Source organism: Notolepis coatsorum, assembly GCF_963971535.1.
Source record: "Notolepis coatsorum genome assembly, chromosome: 15".
NCBI classification, from domain to species: Eukaryota; Metazoa; Chordata; class Actinopteri; order Aulopiformes; family Paralepididae; genus Notolepis; species Notolepis coatsorum.
Window position 1 is genome coordinate 22,337,945 of NC_140179.1, and position 22,803 is coordinate 22,360,747.

General features: G+C 46.5%; 1 protein-coding gene across 1 annotated transcript in view; it reads left to right on the plus strand.

Moving 5' to 3' along the window:
- The window catches only part of st8sia1 (ST8 alpha-N-acetyl-neuraminide alpha-2,8-sialyltransferase 1), a gene marked incomplete at its 3' end in the record, with an annotated part of 53,249 nt that extends 31,379 nt beyond the window's left edge, over positions 1-21,870 (plus strand). Inside the window, exons 3-5 of the mRNA XM_084330927.1 lie at positions 708-817; positions 12,831-12,923; positions 21,357-21,870. Of these exons, the coding sequence (XP_084187053.1) occupies positions 708-817; positions 12,831-12,923; positions 21,357-21,870 (717 nt within the window). The remainder of the gene's footprint in view (positions 1-707; positions 818-12,830; positions 12,924-21,356) is intronic.
- Between the last annotated feature and the right edge of the window lie 933 nt (positions 21,871-22,803).

Genomic DNA, 22,803 nt, shown 5'->3' on the forward strand with positions numbered 1-22,803 from the left:
AATCATCCACAGATAAACTACAAATGGTCCAAAATGCTGCAGCCAGGCTACTCACAAGGTCAACAAAATCATGTCACATCACTCCCATTTTGGTATCCCTGCACTGGCTCCCGGTACACTATAGAATTCACTTCAAAGTCCTCACTTTCACTTTCAGAGCACTTCACGGTCAGGCCCCTATCTACATCACGGAACTCATCCATCCCTACACCAACACCCGCTCACTCAGATCTGCCGATCAGCACCTCCTGGTGATCCCCAGGTCCAGGCTAAAAACAAGGGGTGATCGAGCCTTCGAGGTGACAGCACCAAGGCTCTGGAACGCTCTCCCCCTGGACCTGCGAACTGCCGCCTCTGAAAACTCTTTTAAAAAACAATTAAAAACACATTTGTTCAGACAGGCTTTTGATCATGCATAGGCGCCTTTCTTGTCCTCACTGTTCTATAGTTTTGTTTTAATTAGTGACTCATGATTTTATCCAAACTCTTTTATTCTACTTTTCTATCTGGTTTCACTGTTTTTAACTGCTGTTTGTTTGTTGTCATTTATTTCTGATTTTGTTTTATTGTGTTTTTATATTAAGCTGTAGTGTAAAGCACCCTGTGCATTCGTGCTGTGAAGGTCATTGTAAAGGTCATTCATTCATTCATATTAACTTCACTTATCTTAACTTATCTTGTGTTATCTTACCCTCTGTCTCCTCCAGGACAACCCTCTGCACGTCCCCCTGAAGAGGTGTGCCGTCGTGGGTAACGGAGGCATCCTGAGACACAGCGGCTGTGGACGAGACATCGACCAGGCGGACTTCGTCATGAGGTGAGAGAGGAGTGTGTGTGTGTGTGTGTGTGTGTGTGTGTGTGTGTGTGTGTGTGTGTGTGTGTGTGTGTGTGTGTGTGTGTGTGTGTGTGTGTGTGTGTGTGTGTGTGTGTGTGTGTGTGTGTGTGTGTGTGTGTGTGTGTGTGTGTGTGTGTGTGTGTGTGTGTGTGTGTGTGTGTGTGTGTGTGTGTGTGTGTGTGTGTGTGTGTCGTGTGTGTCTGTGCGTGTCTGTGCGTGTCTGTGCGTGTCTGTGTGTGTCTGTGTGTGTCTGTGTGCACTCTTGTTAGGGATGGGCATCGATTTTCGTTAAATTATTTAAAATATATATATAGTTTATGCGAATATCGTTTTGCAAATATAAAATATATTTCTCCTTGTTTTTACTGGCACCTGTGTAGTGTATTGAGAGGGGACCTTATTCTGGGTACAGCTCACTAGCTAGCCAGGTAGCATAACAGTCTGTTAACAGGAGAAGAGAAAAGAAAGATGAAGAAAGAGAGAGCGGAGATGTTACCTGGTAGCAACGTTTTGTACGTCTGCCATGTTATTTCACTAAGTTCACACATTTCAAACATCAGTGATGCAATGGTCAGAATGAATGCTTTTGTTCCTGGAAATACGCTAGCTTGGTTCACTAGCATTATGACAGCATGACAGCAGCCAGCTAGCTCGCTTGTTTGATTATGTCACGTTCGCTATTAAGTAAAAACAGAACCATACATTAACGTGGGCCCAGGATGTGGGAGCACTGTGATTGGCCCAGGATGTGGGAGCACTGTGATTGGCCCAGGATGTGGGAGCACTGTGATTGGCCCAGGATGTGGGAGCACTGTGATTGGCCCAGGATGTGGGAGCACTGTGATTGGCCCAGGATGTGGGAGCACTGTGATTGGCCCAGGATGTTTTTTGTTTCGTACACAGGGGGTACAGTTAATCTTTGCACAATATCACCAACATCTTTTTTTTTAACATGATACACCCATGGCCGAAAAGGAGCAGGATGAAGAAAACGTATGGTTCATGCCCCCTTCCAAACTTCATAATCATTTTAACATAATGGTCAGCTCAAGTGCACCTTACAGCTTCATACCATATAATAATATAATAATAATCATTACCATAACTATGATAACAATAATAATAATAATGATAATATGACCATGAATAATAATAACAATAATAACGGTAATAATAATAACAATAATAATAATAATAATATTGCTAGCTACCAATAAACAAACAAACAAACAAACAAACAAACAAACTGTTATGGTTTGTAACCGACCCCAATCGCACAACACAAGACAGGTATGAGAGTAAGCCAAAACAGGGCATTTATTTATTACATAACAAAAAGCGGCACAGAGTCAAAGAAATATGGAAAATGCGGCACTGTGCCTTTAAGAGGCGAACAGGCTAAGGGACTAAGGCTAAGGGACAGGGCTAAGGGCCAGGGCTAAGAGTCAGGGCCAGGACCAGGGGCACTGGAGAGGGGGACAGGGACAGAGGCTCGGAGAGGCGGGCTGGAGACAGGGACAGAGAACAGGGTTAAGGCCTTGGACAGAGCGAGGGCCAGAGCTGCTTACAGGGATGAGGACAGGGTTCCGACGGCGGAGGCCTGGCACGGGAACAGGGGCCCGACGGCGGAGGCCTGTCACGGGGACAGGGGCCCGACGGCGGAGGCCTGTCACGGGGACAGGGGCCCGACGGCGGAGGCCTGGTACGGAGACAGGGGCCCGACAGTGGAGGCCTGGCACGGGGATCCTCCTCTTCTTCGGATGCTGCAGACGGGCAGCGCAGAACAAAGGGGGTCCCAGGGGACCGGGATGGGAACACGCCGTCCTCCCGTGGAATACTAGGGAGCGACGACGAGCCTCACCCCAGGAACGAGGATCACGAAGAGACGCCTTCCTCCCGTGGAATCGGGAGCGATGGCGTGCCGCCTTGACGTCTGGAGTGGGAACACTGGAAAACCTCCTGTAGAGAATTAGAGAGCGAAGACGGTGTCCCACTCCAGGCAAACGGCGATGGTGACGTACAGAATGGTAACGTCCAGAACTCCATGAACACTGAACACAGATACAGAACGAACACAGAGTCCAGAACACAGAACGACCGGACAAGGACTGGAGGGGAGTCTGCAACCTATGTACTCTCCCGAGGTGATTGCAAACTCCCAACAGGTGCGTGAAGGTAGAGGAACAGAATGTCCAAGGGTGGGGGCTGGTGAAGAGTAGGAGGCAGGCAAAAGTTCTCACAAGGGTGGGGGCTGGTGAAGAGTAGGAGGCAGGGAAAATTCTCGCAAGGGTGGGGGCTGGTGAGGTGAGGAGACAGGGAATAAAGGTCCAGGGAACAGGCGAATCCTCACAGTACCTCCCCCTCCACGGGAGCCACCGGGCGACCAAAAAACCAGACAGTGGGGCAGGGGACAAGACAAAGCAACAACAAAAAAAACTGGGCCATGCTAGCAGGGGAAGCTACACCTAAAGTGGGGCTAGCAGAGGGACTGGGTAGCTGCCAGAGCATTGCTAGCTACAGGGCCTATGCTAGCTGTACTGCTACATTAGCATAGAGGCTGCGCTAGCTGCCGGAGCTAGGCTAGCAGACAGGGCTGGACTAGCAAAGGAGAACAAGCTAGCTGGAAGGACAGTCCTAGCTGTGGGGAACAGGGTAGCTAACAGGGGAGCTAACAGGGGAGTCAACAGGGGAACTAACAGGGGAACTAACAGGGGCTAACTCACATACACTGTCTGTGCTGGCTGGGGTCGTCGACTGGTCGGGTCGTACTGTTATGGTTTGTAACCGACCCCAATCGCACAACACAAGACAGGTATGAGAGTAAGCCAAAACAGGGCATTTATTTATTACATAACAAAAAGCTGCACAGTCCCTTTAAGGGAAAACACAAAAACACTAGAGTCAAAGAAATATGGAAAATGCGGCACTGTGCCTTTAAGAGGCGAACAGGCTAAGGGACTAAGGCTAAGGGACAGGGCTAAGGGCCAGGGCTAAGAGTCAGGGCCAGGACCAGGGGCACTGGAGAGGGGGACAGGGACAGAGGCCCGGAGAGGCGGGCTGGAGACAGGGACAGAGAACAGGGTTAAGGCCTTGGACAGGGCGAGGGCCAGAGCTGCTTACAGGGATGAGGACAGGGTTCCGACGGCGGAGGCCTGGCACGGGAACAGGGGCCCGACGGCGGAGGCCTGGCACGGGGACAGGGGCCCGACGGCGGAGGCCTGTCACGGGGACAGGGGCCCGACGGCGGAGGCCTGGTACGGAGACAGGGGCCCGACAGCGGAGGCCTGGCACGGGGATCCTCCTCCTCCTCTTCGGATGCTGCAGACGGGCAGCGCAGAACAAAGGGGGTCCCAGGGGACCGGGATGGGAACACGCTGTCCTCCCGTGGAATACTAGGGAGCGACGACGAGCCTCACCCCAGGAACGAGGATCACGAAGAGACGCCTTCCTCCCGTGGAATCGGGAGCGATGGCGTGCCGCCTTGATGTCTGGAGTGGGAACACTGGAAAACCTCCCGTAGAGAATTAGAGAGCGAAGACGGTGTCCCACTCCAGGCAAACGGCGATGGTGACGTACAGAATGGTAACGTCCAGAACTCCATGAACACTGAACACAGATACAGAACGAACACTGAGTCCAGAACACAGAACGACCCGACAAGGACTGGAGGGGAGTCTGCAACCTATGTACTCTCCCGAGGTGATTGCAAACTCCCAACAGGTGCGTGAAGGTAGAGGAACAAAATGTCCAAGGGTGGGGGCTGGTGAAGAGTAGGAGGCAGGCAAAAGTTCTCACAAGGGTGGGGGCTGGTGAAGAGTAGGAGGCGGGGAAAATTCTCGCAAGGGTGGGGGCTGGTGAGGTGAGGAGACAGGGAATAAAGGTCCAGGGAACAGGCGAATCCTCACACAAACAAACAAAAAACTGCGTCACGAGCCTCAGATGCACGGAAAAGAAAAAAAAATCAGATACAGAGAAATGTATACCTGCTGTTCATAATATGAGTTCTCATTGTTCTGTCTTTAAAAGTCTTTTTTAGTTGGAAAATATTTTTACAGTACTTCAACTCATTATAAAGAGAATTCCAGAGTTTGACTCCCACCACTGATATACACATCTGTTTCTATCCAAGTTATTCTTATAAGGACCCCAGTCCAAGCTACAACAGTCTGCATTCCCTTAACAATTGTTTGTATTGAGCCGTATTGTATTGTACCCATTATGCAATATGTTAAATAAAGTTTACATCCATTCATTCTGCTAGCATTACCACTGGCTAACATGAGCTAGCATTAGCTATCAGACCCTGTTAGCTCAAAGCTCCTCTTTCAACTTAACAAGCATTAAACAAAAAGGCCCAGTCATCTATTCACCTTTGTTTAATACACACAGCGTTGTCTCTAATGTTATCTAACTATTGATAGCTCCCGATATCATCAGTTTGGTGCTGGCTAACTAGCGTGAGCTAACATTAGCTTCTAGCCACAATGCTATATTGTTATAATGGCATATTCCATTGACGTTAGCATGCAGCTAACTGTAGCTACCGATCTTTTTTTAGACTAAACTATCCGCTCTTGGTGGTCACTTGTGTTGATGTTAGTTTTGTTTCATCAACAAATGACAGGCAGAACACACAGTGAATGTATCCGTTTTGTTTATTGCACTTTTATTAGGCTTTGCTGAAAAAGAATTGCTGCATTGAGTAAATAGGCAAGGTGGTGGCGGCGCCTGCCTTGTTGACATTTTCTTTGCTGGAGCTTCCAGGAAGTGTATTGGCACATTCAAGTTATGATTGGTTGAAATTGCCTTCATGTTCGCCACCTACTGCCACCTACTGCTTTGGCAGTGTACTACATCACTGTGCTCAGGTGACAAAAACGAAAGTGTGACTCGAGGCTGCGACGTTGCGGCGAAACTCATATGACAATGAAACGAAAATGAAACGAAAGGTGTAACCGGCAGAATGCAGATAAAGGAACCTACGTGTAACGTCTGTTTCAGACTTCAGTCTTCACTGTTTTAGGGTTAGGCTTTAGGTTTAGGACTGTAGGTGTTAGCTGTATGTGTATGTCACTGGAATATCTTATCTTATCTCTTAACTACGGCTAACTGATAGGTAGACGTGCATTGCATCCTTTTACTGACCAAGCTCTTAATTTACAACTCATGTTGGTATTGAGGGTCCAGTTTAGAGGCTATAGACCACTCTGCACATTGAGCTCATGGAGGAGAGAGCGGGGGAAGGGGGGGATTAATGAATGTGGATGAGAGCCTTGACATTAAGTGGTTGTAGCTACGGCTGTGGGGGCGCTGGAGACATGATCCAATAGACTTTTTTTATACGCCTGAGTCTCCTGAACACGGCGCGACAAATCCCAAGTCTATCTGCACTTTCTCGTCGAGCTATAGTCGCTTTTTCGCACCTACTCCCGAACTACGCATGCGCAGATTGATAGACCTAGACTCCGTGGGCAATCTGCGCATGTGTAGTTCGGGAGTAGGTGAGAAAAAGCGACTATAGCTCGTAGGGGTGTAAAGGTATGCGTATCCGTACCAAACTGTTTCAGTGTGTACCGTACCGTACCAAACGGCTGTGTACCGAACGAATACAACGGTATGTTAACCACTAACGACCGCTGAGCCGTGGATGCACACTGAAATACTGACCGCTATGAAAGCCAGAGACAAAAAATGCTCTGAGTTTCGTAAAAGTCAGTCAAAGCTTACCAAAAGCACGAGCAGTGAACTCCAAGCCCACGTGACTGAACTCAAACTAGAAAGAAACAGACTAAGAAATGACGTAAACTCCATGATAAAAACTGCAAAAAAGAATTTCATCAATGACAAAACCGAGGAAAACAAAAATAAACCACGTGAACTTTGGAAATTACTCAATAATCAACTAGGCTGCAGTAAAAAACTTAAAACCAGGTTCTCAAACATAAACATAAAGACGGACAACACGCTCATCACAGACAAACTGGATGTAACCAATTACTTAAACACTTTCTTCACAAACATAGCCACAACACTGGTGAACAAACTACCCTCCCACTCAGGGCAGTATGGGGTAGAACACATAGTAGCATACTACAAGAACCTAGGCGTCCACAAAGACGATTTCAAACTGGAAATGGTAACTACAGATGAGGTACTCAATAAACTGAGCGCCCTCCAACCGAACAAGGCCACTGGCCATGACAACATCCCCTCCAAATTCCTCAGAGACTCAGCAGCCGCCATCACCCCAGTCATCACACACATAATAAACCTCTCCATAAAACAGGGACACGTCCCCAAGGACTTCAAAATAGCGAGAGTAACACCCCTGCACAGAAAGGGCAGCAAATTAGACCCAGGCAACTACCGCCCTGTTTCTATCCTTACATCCATCTCGAAAGTCATGGAAAAAATAGTATACGAACAGGTCGAAAAGTACCTAGCGGATAAAAATCTAATCTACGAATTCCAATCTGGCTTCAGAACATCCCACTCCACTGACACATGCCTTCTCTATTTGAACGACCACATCAAGCAAGAGGTGGACGCAGGCAAATACTGCGGAATGGTCATGCTAGACCTACAAAAGGCCTTCGACACTGTCAATCACACCATTCTGATTGACAAGCTAAAAGCAATTGGTTTTGATAGTTTATCAGTGAGCTGGATACAATCCTACCTGGAGGGGAGAGAACAGATGGTGGAGGTAAACGGTACCCTATCCCCCCCCCTCACAGTGAACTGTGGTGTTCCACAAGGAAGCATACTAGGACCACTACTGTTCCTAATTTATGCAAATTACATGTCGTCAGCTTGTGACTGCAACTTGTTCCTGTTTGCGGACGACTCAGCCCTGCTGGTCTCTGACAAGAACAAGTTATCGGTTCAAATAACAAACTCAGCAAGACCGACGGCTTCTCAGTTACAGTGGGTGACAATATTGTCACAAGGAAAGATGAAATTACCTACCTGGGTTCCATCCTAGAGGCTAATCTTTCCTGTGACAAAATGGCATCCAATGTAATAAAAAAAGTCAACCAACGAACTCGATTCTTGTACCGGATCTCCTCTCTGGTAAACAAGAATACCCTGAAGACTCTGGCAGGAGCACTCATTCAAGGGTACTACGACTATGCTTGCACCTCATGGTACCAAAGCACCTCAAAGGCACTAAAAACCAAATTACAAACATATCAAAACAAACTAGTCAGACTACTGCTTGACCTGACTCCTAGAACCCACCTCACCCCTGCACACTTTGCCAACCTAGGATGGCTTAGAGTAGACGACAGAGTACAGCAACTTGCAATGGGCCTGGTCTACAAGATACACTACACGACCAAGGTACCCATGTACATGTCAAAATACTTCCCAAAGGTCAGTGAATACCACGATCACAACACCAGAGGGAGCTCCACAAATCATGTAAAACCCAGATTCGGCTCAAACAAGGGACTAAACACGTTTAGCAATTATGCCACATCAATGTGGAACGCCCTACCCAAAGCTGTAAAGGAATGTGAATCACTACCCACCTTCAAAAACACTCTCAAAGAACACCTACGGGAGACTGCAATTCGAAACTGGCCCCTACAAATGTCCTAACCCAGTTGTACAATAAAGACCAAGCATGGCTTTGTCAGTATTCCAATGTACCCAAACCCCCCCCCCCCCCCCCACCTCCAATGTACAGCCCCACCCAACCCCACCCCACCTACCCAACCTCCTCCAATGTACAGTTTCTATGTCAAATGTATGTCAGTATTCCAATGTACAGTGCCCCCCCCCCCCCCCCCACCTCCAATGTACAGCCCCACCCCACCTACCCAACCTCCTCCATGCACAGTTTCTATGTCAAATGTATATACACTCTTTTCTGGATTTTTTTAGTATCACAAACAGTACTGTATTTGAAAATCTGGTATGTCATAAATGTATAGATGTAGCAGTACTGTCTATCTGTATGTCGTGTGTCATATGATGAAATTGAAAATGGGGGACCCTGATGGAAACAAGACGAAAGTCTTTCTCAGGTCTGCATCCTCTTAGCAATTGTATGTATTGAGCTGTACTGTACTGTACCCATTCTGCAATCTGTTAATAAACTTTTCAATCAATCAATCAATCAAACCGGGTTTTTGTGTACCGTTACACCCCTAATTAGCTCGACAGAGAAAGTGCAGATCGACTTAAAAATCTATTGGATCGTGTCTCCCCGCAACCCCACAGCTGTAAGCTACAACCACTTAATGTCGAGGCCCTCATCCACATTCATAAATCGCCCCCCCCCCCCCCCCCCCCCCCCCGCTCTCTCTCCCATGATTTCAGAATCCCGGAAGTCTATGGAATGAATGTAGTCAGTGGAATGTAGTCCTCACAGGTATAGAGCTGCAAGTGTGTGTGCGCGTGTGTGTGCGTGCGCGTGCCCAGGGCCTCAGAGCATCAGACATCAGAAATAATGAGAGCCAGTGTCACATCTAGCTGAGAGAGAGAGAGAGAGAGAGATAGAGAGAGAGAGAGAGAGAGAGAGAGAGAGAGAGAGAGAGATTGAGAGAGAGAGAGGAGAGAGTTAGAGAGAGAGAGAGAGAGAGAGAGAGAGAGAGAGAGAGAGTTAGAGAGAGAGAGAGAGAGAGAGAGAGAGAGAGAGAGAGAGAGAGTGAGAGAGAGAGAGGGAGAGAGAGAGAGGGAGGGAGTTAAAGAGAGTCATATTCTGAGAGGGGAGACAGAGAGAGAGGGAGGGAGTTAAAGAGAGTCATATTCTGAGAGGGAGACAGAGAGAGAGGAGAGTTAGAGCGAAACTGAGGCCCTTGTTACACACAGTGTTTTTGTGCTCGTTTTTATACGTTTTTGAATACGTTTGCTGTCCCTATTACATAGAAATGCCGTTTTTGCCGGATACGTTGTGGCCCTACTGAAAACGCTAAAATTGTGTTTCCGTTGTGGAGTAGCGCACAAAACTCGCCGACAACATGTCGTGTAATCTGCGCGGAGCCGTTTGTTGCTCAACGCCCATGCCATCTGCGTGCCCTTCCGGTGACAACAGAGCTGTCCCAAATAGCTGCAGCTACCATGTGTTGTCAAGTTATTGTTATAAGGACCCCAGTCCAAGCAGTCTGCATTAGAGCAGTTTATATCGAACACGTTAAAAAATAACGCTGAAACTTACCGTAGCTTCCTCGTAGCGTTGGGCGATGAGCGTGGAGCAGAAATATTCCTATTTTGGGATGTAGAAATATGCGATCCATCTCCAGGTTGTATAATAGTATATACGTCCAAATCATGTTGTTTATCGAGTTATTGGTAACGGATTGCTATCCATTGTGTCTAGCTCGAGTCCTGGGACTATTAGCGAGGTGATTGGACCGAATTGGAATGAGCACCAGCTTCCGTTTCATGTTTCCGGTTTGGGCAATCTGCCGATCGGCCACCAGATGGCGCTCTTGAACCGTTGGAGAGTTGAGAGGGGATCAACAGTAGATCTCAAGGTCTCCGGGGGAGAAATATGATTGCAATCACAGATTTTTGAAATATTGATATCAAAGACGTGGTACGGCGTCTTTGGCAGAAATGAGCATGGCGGGGAATGACGTGGTAAGGCGTTTTTGGCGACCATAGTGTTAACAATTGTTTGTATTGAGCCGTATTGTATTGTACCCATTATGCAATATGTTAAATAAAGTTTACATCCATTCATTCTGCTAGCATTACCGATTGCATGAGCACTGCCGCTGGCTAACGTGAGCTAGCGTTAGCTATCAGACCCTGATAGCTCAAGCTCCTCTTTCAATCTTAACAAGCATTAAACAAAATGGCCCAGTCATCTATTCACCTTTGTTTAATACACACAGCGTTGTCTCTAATGTTATCTAGCTACTGATAGCTCCCGATATCATCAGTTTGGTGCTGGCTGGTTAACGTGAGCTAGCGTTAGCTTCTAGCCACAATGCTATACTGTTATACTGGCATATTCCATACACGTTAGCATGTAGCTAACAATGTAGCTAACAACATCGCCGATCCTTTTTGAGACTAAACTATCCGCTCTTGGTGGTCACTTGTGTTGATGTTAGTTTTGTTCATCAACAAATGAGAGGCAGAACACTCAGTCAATGTATCCGTTTTGTTTATTGCACCTTTATTACACTTTGCTGAAAAATAAGTGCTGCATGGGTGGCGCCTTGTTGACATTTTCTTTGCAGGAAGTGTATTGGCACATTCAAGTTCTGATTGGTTGAAAATTGCCTTCATGTTCGCCACCTACTGCCACCTACTGCTTTGGCAGTGTACTACATCACTGTACTCAGGTTGCAAAACGTATGTCTCACTCGGCTACCGCTACGTTGCGACCTGGAAAAGCGAAACTCATCTGAAAACGAAACTAAGGTGTAACGCAGCCTGAGAGTTAGAGAGAGAGAGAGAGAGAGAGAGAGAGAGAGCGAGAGAGAGAGAGAGAGAGAGAGAGAGACAGAGAGAGAGAGAGAGAGGAGAGAGAGTTAGAGAGAGAGAGGAGAGAGAGAGAGAGAGAGAGAGAGAGAGAGGAGGAGAGAGAGAGAGAGGAGAAGAGAGTTAGAGAGAGAGAGGAGAGAGAGAGAGGAGAGAGTTAGAGAGAGAGAGGAGGAGAGAGAGAGAGAAATAGGGCACATCCAGGGCAGGAGAGAGAGAGAAAAGAGGTTAGGCATGAATAAGCAAAAAATTAAATAGGTGAAAGAGAAAGGAACGCAAAAACAAGAGGGGGGGCTGTCTGTCACAGTGGAGTGAGTTAAACAAGAGGGGGGGGCTGTCTGTCACAGTGGAGTGAGTTAAACAAGAGGGGGGGGGTTAGACGTGATGTCACAGTGGAGTGAGTTAAACAAGAGAGGGGGGGGCTGTCTGTCACAGTGGAGTGAGTTAAACAAGAGGGGGGGGGGGGTTAGACATGATGTCACAGTGGAGTGAGTTAAATTCCCTGGTATTCCCTGGTCCCCAAGCGGGATAGCATGTATTAACTCTTTGACTGCCACACTGTTTTTCCAACTTTACTCCCTGGAGTCAGCTTTTTTGACCATTTACACGATGTTTGCAGACCCATCGTATATTCTATATTATAGCTATGGAGACAATAGTATGGCTCATTTGACAGGCACTATTTATACACCAACATGGAAAAAACAGTGTACATACCTTCGTTTGTGCCGTATCCCGTGCTAAAGATCGCCTCGTTTCACTATAATCCAGCCTGATTTCCTGGAATGGGAGTTATGACGTATTATGTGCATTATGCACAAACGGTTCGGGTTGCTCGCCTGAAACCTATATTATTTCCAAATCAAAGCTATATACCATATAGATGTTTCTTCACAAAGTCATCAAGGAGGGGGGTGGGGTGTTTTATGAAGCTGCGATCGTTACCAAAAGCATGTTTTAGGTTTGGTAAAATACGACACTGTGATCAATACAAAAGCATGTTTTAGGTTTGGTAAAATACGACGCTGTGATCAATACAAAAGCATGTTTTAGGTTCGGTAAAATAGACCTAAAATAGACCTTACCTTTGTCAGAAGGTACTCCAAAATGAATAATCCCAGTAGTTCCATCGCAATCACCATTACTGGTGTGCATTGGGCCTGGCTATAATACGGAAAACAATAGGTTTCAGGCGAGCAAATCGGCGACAGATGGCTGTGTGCTGCTTCACTTTGAGGGGAGGAGATTCCTGCAGTCGGAGGCACTGAGGCACTGAGAGACAACTAAGAGACCCAGTTCAAAAGGTAGGTGATACTGCCACCTGTCAGGATTCGATCGCCATTGCCATTATAACGTAGGCAGCGTTGCCAGGGAGACACAGGCAGGTCCGTGCGAGTGTTTAGAATGGGAAAATCGCAAAAAAAAGATAAAAGGATCTAAAAACGAGCTATCTCTGGCTATCTTTGGCGCTCAACACTTGGATTTGAAACACGAGAAATCTCGTGTTTGGCGCTGAATGAGTTAATGTATTAATACCGTCTCCTCTCTGCAGGTGTAATCTTCCCCCGCTGTCCAAGGCCTACGTGGAGGACGTGGGGACCAGGACTCATCTCGTCACGGCCAACCCCAGCATCATAGAGAAAAGGTACCAACCTGCCCTGGTGGCAGAACACCAGCTCACTCCATTCTGAAGCGACTGCTCAGGAAACGCTCTCAGCGTGATCCACTGGAGAGCCGTGTGAAATCAGAATCAGAATCAGAATCAGAAAGGTCTTTATTGCCAATTATACAACGGCATGCAAATTTCTCGATTCTGATTGGCTGAAACAGTCAATTTACACGTATGTATCTGTCATAATTCCACGCTCTTGGTCCCAGGACCCGCCCACAACCGAATCACTATCACTCCGCGTGCGAGTTTTTCGAAAAAAAACAAGATGGCGGACAATAATCTTTACAAATGGATATGTTGATAGCGTCATAACGACTAAATAAAAACCGATTCTGTCACGGCGAATGTCTTAGTCTCTTACACAATGTTGTATTGTGTAATTGATGGGTCATGAGTCATTGTGGAACAAAATAAAAATTGCGCGGATTGATTGATTGATTAACACTTTGATCGCCATGGTTAAATTCATAATTTACCATCCCTAGCCAGCTCTATTTGTCTATGGAGAAGTTCCCCTTCTTTTTTAATTCTATTGCTAAATTGACATTATTATGGCCCATTCAATGTCCTATATCCATTGTTCAGGGTGTAGCAACGTTATACTTTTTCATTCACATATTCATACTAAAATATGGTCTAAAGTATACGTATGTTTTTATCGTTTTCTGCAGCTTTCTCCAGAACTTGATTTATAGCCCCAAATGCATTATATTGATGATCAAATACAGTTTGGTAGCGATCGGTGCCAGATAAAAAATTTCAACTGGAGGTACTTCTAGAAGTTACTACGTATCATCTGATGATGACCGGATGGGCGGGGGGTCGTTTATAATTCCGTGGGCAACGTTATATCATTCACCTAGTGTGGGTCATATGATCATCAGAGCAGTTTATATGGAACACGTTAGAAAATAACGCTGGATCTTACCGTATCTTCCTCGCGCCGTTGGACGATCAGCTTGGAGTAGACCGTTTTCGATTATGGGATGTTGATCTAGATGAACCATTTCCAGGTTGTATAATACTATATACGTCCAAATAACGTTGTTTATTGAGTTAGGGCGAGCGATTGATTATCCTGTGTGTCGAGACGGAGTCCGGCTAACGATCGCGAGTGCCCGGACGAAATATGGATGAGCACTTCCTGTTTGGCGCGTCACTTCCTGTTGGCCGATCTGCCGATCGGCCACCAGATGGCGCTCTTGAACCGTTAGAGAGTTGAGTGGAGATCAGCAGTATATCTCAGGACCCCGGAGGAGAAATATGATTTCGATCACAGATTTTTGAAATATTGATATCAAAGACGAGTTACGCTGTCTTCGGCAGAATGAGCATGGCGAGCAAAGACGAGTTACGGCGTTCCCGGCGATTAAAGTGTTAATTGCAATTTATTTTTATTCTTTTTTTTTTTTCCCCTTCCTTGCCTCTGACTGCAGAGCTCACTCTCTAGTCTGGCACACTCACTCGGTCGCATACACACCCACACACACACACACATACACACACACACACACACACCAGCGTTTCCGTTAGCCGGTAATTACCGGTATTTGACCGGCAAAATCTGTTGAAGTCCGACATATTTAATCTCTCCGGTCATAATGTCATGTGAAAATAATTCCCTCTAAGCACAATTTGATTATTTGAATTGTATTAAAATAGGCTAAAATTAAATAGCCTATGCGATGAACGAAACAATCATTACATTTGTTTCATTGTTGCTTCTAATAATGACAACGACGTTGTCAGCGAGAGCTTAGTGCTGGGTTTGCGAGTGCATGTGCAGCTGCAGAGCCGGAGCTGCACACCAGCAGTGCCGGTACAGTGCAGTACTCCAATTCAGCCATTGGCAATTCAGCTGTTGGGTGGGGGGCGCTGCTGAGCGGTCCCCAGATAGAGCCTGAAAACAGCTGAATCTGCTGCTCTGCAGCGACATACTCTCGCAAATAAGTCGTTGGGAGGTGGAGAGAGTCATCACGCAAACCCACGATAATGTTGCCGTCTCTCTCTGCCAAATTTCTCAGTTCTTCGCTTGATATAATTAATACAAATGTCCAATATAACGGAATTCGTTAGCTCATAAAAATGTGATTATAACAGACTGCTGTTTATTAATGTCGGGCGACTGCCCACAGACACCTATTTGATTTAAAGTCGGCAGCAGCACGGAGTCTCGGGACTTATTTTATTTGGAATATAATGACTGTATACGCAAAAGTAGCCTAGTTTTAAGTTAAAATATCACAGACACCTATTTGATTTAAAGTCGGCAGCAGCACGGAGTCTCGGGACTTATTTTATTTGGAATATAATGACTGTATACGCAAAAGTAGCCTAGTTTTAAGTTAAAATATTATAAATCTACATGCCTTGAGGATGTCATTCTTTTGTTTTTTTGTCATTCTTTTGCCTATCAATTGTTTTTAAGCTCAATAAACTCTGACCGGAATGTCTCTCATCTACCGGACACTGAGGCCGGCAACAATTTTTTCTAACGGAAACCCTGACACACACACACACACACACACACACACACACACACACACACACACACACACACACACACTCCTGTCTGCAACGGCGGAGGAGAGTCAGACTGAGAGACATAGAAGCAGCTGGGTGCTGCGCTGTTTTAAGTGAGCATGGCCTATTGAATTGATTGATTGATTGATTGATTGATTGATTGATTGATTGCTAATTTTATTACTGTCCGCCTGGTTTCCAACTGGCCCTCTTTCGAAGTTGGTTAAGGTTAGAGTTTGTCTTTAGAGCAGGGCGATAGACCACCAGCCCTGGTTCCAAACTCCTTCCAAACCAACTTTGAAAGAGGGCCTAAACTTAACCAGTTGGAAACAAGGCGGACAGTAATAAAATTAGCAATCAATCAATTCAATAACCCACGCTCACTTAAAACAGCGCACCTCCCAGCTGCTTCTATATAAAGTAGGTTTAAAAAATTTAATAAAAAAAGGCGGCTAGGTGGTGTAGTGGGCAAGGCACTCGCCACCAGTGTGGAGATGCTAGGATTCGCGTGTTCGAATCCAGCTCTCCACATTGTTTTCAGTTTAGCTGGTCGTCCGCAGTAATACACATTGGCCGTATTACGGGGAGGGAAAACTGAAGGGTGGGGATCGAACGTTGTGAACAAGCGACTCCTACAAGTCGGTTGGTGCGCCTGCGCAGTAGAATCAGGAAGTGTCGGGGGCAGCGTGAGCCTCCCACGCGTTACTCCTCGACACTGAGAGATCGAGCTGCGCAGGTGAAAAGATGCGACTGCTGTTACCTCAAGTACCGGAGGGGACTTGTGCTATGTATGACTTAGTCCACATTGCAGCCGGCTTGTGGGAGGCAAGAAACAGCGTTCGTGACAGGGGAGGGTTGAATTGGATGATACGAAATTGCGATGGGAGAAAATATAGAAAAATGGGAGAAAAAGTGGATAAAATAAAAATAAAAAATTTAATAAAAAAATAGGGCGAAGAAAACTTTTTTTTCCCCAATGGGCAAAGAAAACTTTTTTTAATTTGTTTTACCTACTTTCTATAGAAGAATCTAAGAATGAAGTTCTATAGAAAGTAGGTTAAAAACTAAAGAAAAGTTGGATGTGTTAGTTGGTTGGATGTCTTAGTTGAAAGACAGTTGGATGTGTTAGTTCGTTGGATGTCTAGGTGAAAGACAGTTGGATGTGTTAGTTCGTTGGATGTCTTAGTTGAGAGACAGTTGGATGTGTTAGTTTGCTGGATGTTGCTGGATGTCTTACTGAGAACAGTTGGATGCACTTCCGAGCTGCTTCCACATGGAGGCAACTTCTATTTTTTGTTGTTGTGGGAACTACTTTTTGTGGCGGATGGTTTTTTCAATAAATCTTCGATTAATGTGTGTTTATTGTATAGCAATAAGGTTGGATGAATGTGGCAGTTGTATAAAAGCATTACACCACTTGCAGTCGTGATTTGTGAAAAATAAACCATGCCTAGGGGGTCTAACGACCCTCGGCTGCGCGTCGGGCCTAACGACCACCCCTAGGCATGGTTTATTTTTCACAAACCACTCTTGCGCGTGATGTAATGCTTAAGTAGTTTTCACATATAAGGAATTTGATTTGGCTGTTTTCGGTGCGACATTAACGGACAGACAATCAAATAAAAAGGTGGAATACATTTTTATGGTATATATAAACTAAATTTAAATAGAAGCACAATAGAATAGAATATAATTATGAAATAAAGTTAGGCCAGGGCTGTACAACTGCAAAATAAAAGGCGGAATAAAATAAAATGGGATATAAACTCAATTAAAATAGAGATAATACTCAACATATATTCTATCTATACAAACTATAACTATAAACTATAACTATAAATATAAACTTAATAAGCTATAAATAACTATAAACTAAACTATAATAGAGATAATAATACTCAACGTATATTCTATCTATACAAACTATAAACTATAACTATAAATATAAACTAAATAAGCTATAAAAAACTATAAACTAAACTATAAACTAGATATAATTCACAACGTATATTCTATCTATACAAACTACAACTTATCCCTTTTTACATTGTAATCTCTCATCTATGATCTGAGATATGAGAGTTAATTTCCCCCAACATTTTAGAGTTTTATGGTGTGGGGTTAAAAAAAAACTAAACGTATAATTGCGGTTATTTACAGTCTAGAGAGACGCTATTTTCCGCATCATAATAATTTTATTCAGACCAAAATGTCATCAGTTTGAACAAGCAGTGTTTTTTTTGTCCCTTGAGTTGAAGAGGAAGAGGAGGCAGACTGATAAGACAGACACCATGACTAACTACTCTCATGACTAACTACTCTCATGACTAACTACTATCACGACTAACTACTATCACAACTAACTACTCTCATGACTAACTACTCTCATCTAATACATCCTCAAACCACAGCACTGACTATCGCCCCTATCTCCCCGACTATCTCACCGTCCCCCTCTCTCTCTCCATTGCTCTTTCCCCCTCCCCCTCTCTCATTCTCTCTCCCTCTCCCCCCTCTCTCTCTCCCTCCCTCCTCTCTCATTCTCCCTCTCCCCTCCTTCCCCCCTCTCTCTCATTCTCTCTCTCTCTTGAACTGGAGAGTCTGGACTGGTCAGATGAACTCAATGGTACACTGGTTGACGAAACATGGCTTGGTTTCAAAACCAAATTCTCAGCAATACTAAACGACATGGCCCCCCTAAGAACCACCAGGGTAAAAAATCGCGCTGAGCCGTGGATGCACTCCGAAATACTGGCCGCTATGAAAACCAGAGACAAAAAATGCTCTGAGTTTCGTAAAAGTCAGTCAAAGCTTACTAAAAGCACGAGCAGTGAACTCCAAGCCCACGTGACTGAACTCAAACTAGAAAGAAACAGACTAAGAAACGACGTAAACTCCATGACAAAACTGAGGAAAACAAAAACAAACCACGTGAACTTTGGAAATTACTCAATAATCAACTAGGATGCAGTAAAAAACTTAAAACCAGATTCTCAAACATAAACATAAAAACTGACAACACGCTCATCACAGACAAGCTGGATGTAGCCAATTACTTAAACATTTTCTTCACAAACATAGCCACAACACTGGTAAACAAACTACCCTCCCACTCAGGGCTTTATGGGGTAGAACACATAGTAGCTTACTACAAAAACCTAGGGGTCCGCAAGGACGACTTCAAGCTGGAAATGGTAACAACAGATGAGGTACTCAATAAACTGAGCGCCCTCCAACCTAACAAGGCCACTGGCCATGACAACATCCCCTCCAAATTCCTCAGAGACTCAGCAGCCGCCATCACACCAATCATCACACACATAATAAACCTCTCCATAAAACAGGGACACGTCCCCAAGGACTTCAAAATTGCGAGGGTGACCCCTCTGCACAAAAAGGGCAGCAAATTAGACCCAGGCAACTACCGCCCTGTTTCTATTCTCACCTCCATCTCGAAAGTCATGGAAAAAATAGTCTACGAACAGGTCGAAAAGTACCTAGCGGAAAAAAATCTAATCTACGAATTCCAATCTGGCTTCAGAACATCCCACTCCACTGACACATGCCTTCTCTATTTGAATGACCACATCAAACAAGAGGTGGACGCAGGCAAATACTGCGGCATGGTCATGCTGGACCTACAAAAGGCCTTTGACACGGTCAATCACTCCATTCTGATTGACAAGCTAAAAGCAATTGGTTTTGATAGTCTATCAGTGAGCTGGATGCAATCCTACCTTGAGGGGAGGGAACAGATGGTGGAGGTAAACGGTACCCTATCCCCCCCCCTCACAGTGAGCTGTGGTGTTCCACAAGGAAGCATACTAGGACCGCTACTGTTCCTAATTTATGCAAATGACATGTCGTCAGCTTGTGACTGCAACTTGTTCCTGTTTGCGGACGACTCAGCCCTGCTGGTCTCTGACAAGAACAAGTTACAGGTTGAAAAAACCCTCAGCTCGGAACTAGGCAGAATCTGCATATGGCTCGCTGATAACAAACTATCATTACACATGGGCAAAACAGAGTCCATTCTCTTCGGTTCAAATAACAAACTCAGCAAGACCGACGGCTTCTCAGTTACAGTGGGTGACAATATTGTCACAAGGAAAGATGAAATTACCTACCTGGGTTCCATCCTAGAGGCTAATCTCTCCTGTGACAAAATGGCATCCAATGTAATAAAAAAAGTCAACCAACGAACTCGATTCTTGTACCGGATCTCCTCTCTGGTAAACAAGAACACCCTGAAGACTCTGGCAGGAGCACTCATTCAGGGGTACTACGACTATGCTTGCACCTCATGGTACCAAAGCACCTCAAAGGCGCTAAAAACAAAATTACAAACATCTCAAAACAAACTGGTCAGACTACTGCTTGACCTTACTCCTAGAACCCACCTCACCCCTGCCCACTTCGACAACCTAGGATGGCTTAGAGTAGACGACAGAGTACAACAACTTGCAATGGGCCTGGTCTACAAGATACACTACACGACCAAGGTACCCATGTACATGTCAAAATACTTCCCAAAGGTCAGTGAATACCACGATCACAACACCAGAGGGAGCTCCACAAATCATGTTAAACCCAGATTCGGCTCAAATAAGGGACTAAACACGTTTCGCAATTATGCCACATCAATGTGGAACGCCCTACCCAAAGCTGTAAAGGAATGTGGATCACTACCCACTTTCAAAACCTCTCTCAAGGGACACCTACGGGAGACTGCAATTCAACACTGGCCCCTGTAAATATCCTAACCCAACCCCCCTCCAATGTACAGTCATTTACCTAGTATGGTTTTGTCAATAGTTCAATGTACAATTGTGTTTGTTTGTACAGTGTCTCCTCCCCCCCCCCCTCAATGTACAGTGTTACTTGTTTATACAGTGTGCCCCCCGCCCCCCCCCCCCCCCCCCCCAACCACCTCCAATGTAAATTACCCAGTATGGTTGTCAATATCCCAATGTACCCAACCCCCCCCACCCAACCTCCTCCAATGTACAGTTTCTACGTCAAATGTATATACTCCCTTTTCTTGACTCCTTCTGTATCACAAACAGTACTGTATTTGCAAATCTGGTATGTCATAAATGTATAGATGTAGCAGTACTGACTATCTGTATGTCATGTATGTCATATATGTCTATATGAATTGAAAATGGGGGACCCTGATGGAAACAAGACAAACGTCTTTCTCAGGTCTGCATCCCCTTAACAATTGTATGTATTGAGCCGTACTGTATTGTACCCATTCTGCAATCTGTTAAATAAAGTTTTCATTCATTCATTCATTCATTCCCTCTCCCCCTCCCCCTTATCTCATTATCTCTCTCCCCCTCCCCCTCTCTCATTATCTCTCTATCTCCCCCCCTTCTCTCATTATCTCTCTCTCCCCCTCTCATTCTCTCTCCCCCTCCCCCTTCTCTCATTCTCTCTCTCTACCCCTCCCCCTCTCTCATTCTCTCTCACTCTCTCCCCCTCCCCCTTCTCTCATTCCCTCTCTCTCTCCCCTCTCTCCCATTCTCCCTCTCTCTCCCCCTCCCCCCTCTCTCCCTCTCTATCCCCCCTCCACCCTCTCTCATTCTATCCACCCCCTCTCTCATTCTCCCTCTCACCCCCCCTCCCCCTCCCCTCTCTCCCATTCTCCCTCTCTCTCCCCCTCCCCCTCTCTCCCATTCTCCCTCTCTATCCCCCCTCTCATTCTATCCACCCCCTCTCTCATTCTCCCTCTCTCCCCCCATCCCCCTCCCCTCTCTCCCATTCTCCCTCTCTCTCCCCCTCCCCCCTCTCATTCTATCCCCCCCTCTCTCTCATTCTCCCTCTCTCTCCCCCCTCCCCCCCCCTCACATTCTCCCCCCCCCCCCCTCTCTCTCTCAGGTTCCAGAACCTTCTCTGGTCCAGGAAGGCCTTCGTGGACAACATGAAGGCCTACGGCTCCAGCTACGTCTACATGCCGGCGTTCTCCATGATGCCCGGCACCGACCCCTCGCTGCGCGCCCACTACGCCCTCGCCGACGCCTCCTCCAACCTCACCATGCTCTTCGCCAACCCGGAGTTCCTGCGCACAGTCGGCAGGTTCTGGAAGGGGCGCGGCGTGCACGCCCGGCGCCTCTCCACGGGCCTGTTCCTGGTCAGCCTGGCGCTGGGGCTCTGCGAGGAGGTGACGGCGTACGGGTTCTGGCCCTTCTCCCTGGGGCCCGACGAGCGGCCCGTCAGCCACCACTACTACGACAACGTGCCGCCGTACAAGTGGTTCCACGCCATGCCGGAGGAGTTTGTGCAGCTCTGGCAGCTGCACAAGAGCGGCACGCTGCGCATGAAGGTGGGACACTGCCCCCCGCAGGAGGGGAGGAGCCAGAGCAGGCCGGGAGGAGGAGGAGGAGGAGAGTGATGATTGCGGGGGGATAGAGGAGACGATAGGACGATGTGAAAAGGTTCGAGCTTCAGCTCGTTTTGTCGGCTGGAGGCGGCGCTTGGGGGGGAGGGTCGGTACTGTCACACACACACACACACACACACACACACACACACACACACACACACACACTAACTGTCACACACAGTAACAACACTGGTACTGTCATGAGAATGTCTCCCACTCAGACCAGCAAACCCCCCTGACACACACACACACACACACACACACACACACTCACACACACACACACATGTACATTAAATCAATGAATATACTCTCCCAACCAGCCCTCCCACTTACTTGCTGAGAATGTGTGTGTGTGTGTGTGTGTGTGTGTGTGTGTGTGTGTGTGTGTGTGTGTGTGTGTGTGTGTGTGTGTGTGTGTGTGTGTGTGTGTGTGTGTGTGTGTGTGTGTGTGTGTGTGTGTGTGTGTGTGTGTGTGTGTGTGTGTGTGTGTGTGTGTGTGTGTGTGTGTGTGTGTGTGTGTGTGTGTGTGTGTGTGTGTGTGTGTGTGTGTGTGTGTGTGTGTGTGTCAGGGGGGGTTTGCTGGTCTGAGTGGGAGACATTCTCATGCCAGTACCAGTGTTGATACTGTGTGTGACAGTTAGTGTGTGTGTGTGTGTGTGTGTGTGTGTGTGTGTGTGTGTGTGTGTGTGGGTGTGTGTGGGTGTGTGTGGGTGGGTCTGCTGACAGCCTCAGCTGGGGCTAATAAGCGGAGAGGGGTTGGGGGATGGGGTGGCGGGGGGTCTAACTGACATATGGGCCAGCTGGACCCAAATACCCCACAGGGTCTTTGTTGAACCGGGACAGAAGGACCAATGGGGTAATGAAATGCACTGAGACACTGACGCGGTCCAAGGAGAAAAGGAGAGAGAGAGAGAGAGAGAGAGAGAGGGAGCGGGGGAG